General features: G+C 40.3%; 1 protein-coding gene across 1 annotated transcript; it reads right to left on the reverse strand.

Annotated features, from left to right (window-relative positions):
* Positions 1-73: 73 nt before the first annotated feature.
* Positions 74-982, reverse strand: LOC100348798 (olfactory receptor 4C3). The gene has a single exon (XM_008272483.4). It carries the CDS (start codon positions 980-982, stop codon positions 74-76), a length of 909 nt encoding a protein of 302 aa, XP_008270705.1.
* Positions 983-6,162: the final 5,180 nt, after the last annotated feature.

Below are 6,162 nucleotides of genomic sequence, written 5' to 3' on the forward strand. Positions count from 1 at the left end.
ACACATGACAGTTAAAACGCAAACTTTGCTTTATTTCACTTTCATTTTTATTTCCTGCTCTACTGCTCTTTGTTCACTTGCATAAGAGCTTTCTCATGGCACTTTTTACCTCCTCATTTCTCAGAGTATAAATTAGTGGATTCAGCATAGGTGTCAGAATACCATAAAATACTGCTATGTTTTTGTCTGTAGATAACGTATATGATGGGCGCATATAAGTAAATATACAAGGGACAAAGAACAAAGCAACAACAGTGAAGTGAGCCCCACAGGTGGAGAGGGCTTTTCGGCGACCCTCTGCACTATGCGACCTCAAGGAGCGCAGGATGACAATGTAGGAGGCAGCCAGCATGAGGAAGTTCAACAGGCAGATCACACCACTGTTGGCCACCACCAGCAGACCAATGACGAACGTGTTGGTGCAGGCGAGTTCCAGCAAAGGGTACAAATCACACACAAAGTGATTGATCACGTTGGGTCCACAGAAGGGCAACTGAAGGACCAGGAGGAGCTGAATCAGGGAGTGCAGGAAGCCCCCCAGCCAAGCCACCCCCACCAGCATGGCACAGAGATGCCTGGTCATGATGGCTGTGTAGTGCAGGGGCTTGCAGATGGCCACATAGCGGTCATAGGCCATCACTGTGAGCAGGATGATCTCAACGCCTCCCAAAAAATGGGCTCCAAAAAGCTGAGCCATGCAGCCTTCATAAGAGATAGTATTTCCCTCATACAAAGAATCAGCAATGAGTTTGGGAGCCATGGACGAAGAATAACAGGTGTCAATAAAGGACAGGTTGGCCAGGAAAAAATACATAGGGGAAACCAGGGTGGGGCTGGAGGTGACAGTGACCACAATGAGCATGTTGCCACACACTGTGATCATATACATAGCCAAAAAGACCACCAAGAGAACTCTCTGTACCTCTGGGTTCTGTGAGAGTCCCAGCATGAAAAATTCAGTAATATTGTGTGCTATCTCCATAGATCCCAAGGACACTGGGAATGCAGGGACTGTGATGCTTAGAAAGTAAAGAGAGGAGGCCCAGCGCTGTGGTGTAGGGGGTAAAACTGCAGCCTGCAGTGCCGGCATCCCATATGGGCACCAGTTCTAGTCCCGGCTGCTCCACTTCCAATTCAGCTCTCTGCTATGGCCTGGGAAAGCAGTGGAAGATGGCCCAAATCCTTGGGCTCCTGCACCCATGTGGGAGACTTGGAGGAAGCTCCAGGCTCCTGGCTTCGGATTGCGCAGCTCCGGCCGTTGCGGCCAACTGGAGAGTGAACCAGAGGATGAAGACCTCTAAAAAAGAAAGAAAGAAAGAAGAAAGAAAGAAAGAAAGAAAGAAAGAAAGAAAGAAAGAAAGAAAGAAAGAAAGAAAGAAAGAAAGAAAGAAAGAAAGAAAGAAAGAAAGAAAGAAAGAAAGAAAGAAAGAAAGAGAAAGAAAGAAAGAAAGAAAGAAAGAAAGAAAGAAAGAAAGAAAGAAAGAAAGAAAGAAAGAAAGAAAGAAAGAAAGAAAAAGAAAGTCAAGAGAGAAAGAAAGTCAAGAGAGAAACAGAAGTTAGAGGACTAATCCCACAGGGGAAATCATGTTGCAAGGTTCTCTTTGGCACGCCCACTTGCCTTTGTCCCCATCTTCTCTCAAAAATTCTTAAACCAGTTTATTCTGTTAACCACAAAATGCGAGCATGTATCTATCTGTTAACTACAGCATCCAGGGGCACTAGATATCTAAATTATTAAATGGAAATAACTTATTAAATATACACATTTTTGTTACTGCTGAGACTGAACTTTTGAGGGACACTGATTTTCCAGTTCAAACTGGAAAGCATCTCTGACCATTTTCAGCATCCAGAAGATGGCACTTGAATTTGAAAAGTGAATATTTGGGAATTCCAGAGATCTTCATATACGGTCCAAACTCTTTGGATTAAAGCTGTCTCCTTGGCCTCTGCCATCAAGCTTGCGACACTTTCTGTTTCTCTAGTGATAACACAAAATGATGTAAGACAAACCAAGTAGAATTGGGAAGGAAAAAAAACTTGATTGCAGGCTGGATAACTGCCCATCTTAACTCCACTTCCCTCCCCACTCATTTACTCTGGCTCCATGCCTATGTTGTGGACAGCATCATGTCTAGAAAGTCAATTGAATTTATTTCTCCCTCTTGCTTTATATATGTTATGTACTTTGTAGTTTTGCTTCCCTTATCCTTGGTAAAATCCTTCTAGTTAAAGGCTGTCCCCTCTGAAATCTACAGGGAGGAACCAAAGTTTATAAAAAGAGTTAGTAAAGCATTCTTAGATGATTATCTGCCCATTGACTACATAAAGGAAGCTACAGGGGCAGAGAGAACAGATACCTGCTCTTGAACAGTTAGAATGTATAATCATAAATGACAGAACATTCCTATCTCCTTTACTGTCCTAATAATATTAAGGACATGTCCATGCCTGTCTTAACTATGATAAAACAAAGTGAAAAACTGTCACTAATCCGCTCCACCATCCCAACCTTTTTCTGGAAACACAGACCTTCTAAAAGTAGCTGAATCTTCTGAACTGTTAAAGATCTAATGCTCTATGTGATAAAAATTAAAGGAGAACTATTAGGTGTCAGAAGAAGAAATAAATATCCAGACATGAGAAATGCTACAGAGAAGATTCTGATGCTAATCAGCAAGCTGCCCCCTTTCTTCTCTCTCCATGCTTTATTTCAAGAAGTCGATTACAACTTAACGAATGTGGCAAGTATGACAGGGGCTATGCATTACGGCCAAGAGCACACAAGCTGTAATAAGAGCAAGCACCTGCGCAGCACTTAGTCTTTACCAAGCACTGTCCAAACTGCTTGACATGTAACAGCCTGGGTAATCATCACATCATTCCATGAGGGAGGTAACTGGTTTTATCCTCATTTCACAGAGGAAGAAAATAAGACTCTCATTTAGAGTGGAGGTATTCTTTCCCTTGAGGAGGAAGTATATTTATGGTTTCCCCCCATTATTTTTGAGCAACACAAATAATTAGTGAATGGCAGGGCTGAAGCTTTCACCCGGGTTGTTTTTACACAGTATCTGTAGACTTCACTGTACTATACCTGTCACTGAAATGCATCTGGATTTGAACCCATTCTCTGCTACTTACTTGCCAGGGAACCACGGACAGTTTTTGAAAGCCTCAATGTTCTTACTTATAGCATGAAGATAAGAATACTTACCATTATGATGTATTGATTTATAAAAATTTCTCAAAAAAGAAACTTTTAAAATAATTCCGCTATGCCCTCAGAGTGTAGAGAGAACATAAAACGAAGACATGTCAAATATTTGCTCAGCGCTTGTATGTGATAAACATTGAGCACACAGCATTTCTGATTACATCACAATTCGTAACTTCTTCATGTGCTTTAAGGAATCAAGGACCTAATGTATGCAGTCAGAACTAGACAAGTATTTACATGGATATAATTTCATTGCAAACATGAAAATATATCCTAACACTAGCTCTAACACAGATCACAGAGAAGAAAATATAATCAATAGTAGCAGCAGACAATGTAGCAAACAATGAATTTATTTGTCCAAAAATAAAAATCATAAATTGATTTACCTCCTTAATTAAAATATGTGGGAGTCCAAAATAAAGTATTTGTTAAAATCTACCAAAGAAAGGAAGTCTGTTTGATTTATCCATGAGAAAAAAATTAATTTGTGGAAATTTATAATAATTTTAGCAAATTATTCCACTGTACTTTAAATAAATTATATTTGTCCTTAATTTTAAAAATAGATTATGGAGAACTTACATTGACTGGATCTGAGGACACCAACATGTCTCCAAAAATTTCTTACATCCTAACATGCAATGACAAAAAGTTTTTACATGATTATCAAGGCCAGCTCCAAGTATAAATAAATCCCAAATTTCACTGTGCCATGCTTATAAAATCCTAGATGAGATTCAGATTGCTTCTTACATTGAAGTAAAGTGCAAATTTGGCACTCACTGTAGACTGCAGAAATTCATTGAGGCTGACAGTTTCTTAGACTAGTCCTAGATTAAAACTCAGAAGGGGATTATTCATTTACAAGCAGCTGGCAACTCGTTCTTCCCTTTTATTTGATGAAGAATTCTATGACATTCGAAATCATCTTTTCCAGTTGCCTCCCTTTTAATGGTGGACATGAGATGCAGAAATATTAAATGCAGTTGCTCCAATGTCACGTGCATGATTTGTGGCAAGAGCACAATTGGAATCTACATCACTCATCATTTTAGTCTGTGCCCTTTCCAATACAACCACCACCGTCCCCTATCCTCTGGATTCAATAAGTCTGAAATATATTCTTGCTAATATTCAGGAGAAAACCTCACAAAAGGGGTAGCTAGCTTGCTAGCTCTACTTTTCACTGAAAATGTTCATCAGCACAGTCTCAGAAAAAAATCTCTCTCTTCCACGTAAAGCAGTTATCTAATATATGGGAAAGAGAACATGGGATTATTAGTGCTGTGTGCTCTCTGCTGCTCTGAAGATCAGAGGTTGAAGCAGTACTGCCACTAACTTCTGCCTCATCCACAGTTTAGAACAAGATTGATGCCATCCGTTAATTAGTCCCTATGAAGCTACACTTGGTCTCACAATAAGTAACTTCCTTTCTGCTTCCTATAAATAACCAGTGTCTTGCTGGTGTCTAGAGAGAATGTTCATAAATTGTTCAGGAAGAAAAAGGAATCGGGATATTTTAGGAACTGATATTAGGGAGTCAGGGTTTTTAGGGAAATCACTGAACAACAAAATGAGCAGCACTCCTTGAATACCTTCTGTGTTCTGGGTACCAGTCCTAGACCCTCTCAGGTGCATCACCACTTGCACTTGTTCCTACAGGCTGCGAGAAGAATCAATCACTGCCTCTTATCCACAGCTCCTCCGTGCAGTGTGCTGAAAGATCAAGGAAAATACAATCAGAACTACCTGAATTCAAGTTACACTTCCACTATTTCAGCCCTTCAATAAATATGTGTTAATCCTATCCTAGTTAACAAAAGACACACTTTGCTAAATGCAAAAAGATCATGGTGAATATGACCTGGTTCCCGGGGCTGCCGCTGTGGTGCACTGGGTTAAAGCCCCAACCTGCAGTGCCAGCATCCCATATGGGTGCTGATTCAAGTCCCGGCTGCTCCACTTACGATTCAGCTCTCTGCTATGGCCTGGGAAAACAGTAGAAGATGACCCAACTCCTTGGGCCCCTACACCAACATGGGAGACCCTGAAGAAGCTCCTGGCTCGCAGCTTTGAATCAGTTCAGCTCTGGCCATTGCAGTCATTTGGGGAGTGAACCAGCAGAATGGAAAACTTCTCTCTCTCTCTTTCTCTCTCTCTCTCTCTTTCAAATAAATAAAATAAATCTTTAAAAAAAAAACTGGTTCCTGGCTACTTGGAGCCCATATTTTAAAATGGGCAGTAAAACAAGAAGGAAGAAATAAATAAATATAACTAAAAAATAAACATATAGAATATCTGAGTGAATTTTATATATCTGAGTACTGATAAATATTTGAAAAATGTCTTTGAAAATGCTGTACCAACTTACTTCCTATTCAAGCTTAGAAATTCCAATTTTGGGAATTAATCCAATAGATATAGCCCCATATATATGTGCAATGTAATGGCTGGGTCAGAAGAAGAAACATTTGATGTTATTGATATATGCAGCAAAATTTATTCCATACATTTTTCATCCATTTACATGTGAGTGCTGCTTGCTGCATCTCCAGCTGTACCAACTGGTTGAATCCTGCTCTAAGACCTCTCCAAATCTGTTCCATAAAGCGTCTAGGAAAAAAAATCACAAAATAAGAGTGCACTATAAATTTATGTCACTAACTTCAAAAAGCCCATCAAACTTGCCCAGAAATCCTACTGTATTTATTTATTTAGAGACAGACAGACAGAGCACCTATATGCTGGCTCACTCCCCAAATAGACTACAATGGTTGGGACTCGGCTGGGCTAAAGCCAGGAGCTTGGAACTCAAGTCTTCCACATGGGTGGCAGAGGTGCAATACTTGAGCCATAACCTCTATCTCCCAGGATCTGCATTAGAAGAAAACTGAAGTCATGGCCGGCACCACGGCTCAATAGGCTAATCCTCTGCCTGC

This window comes from Oryctolagus cuniculus, chromosome 1, assembly GCF_964237555.1.
Source record: "Oryctolagus cuniculus chromosome 1, mOryCun1.1, whole genome shotgun sequence".
NCBI classification, from domain to species: Eukaryota; Metazoa; Chordata; class Mammalia; order Lagomorpha; family Leporidae; genus Oryctolagus; species Oryctolagus cuniculus.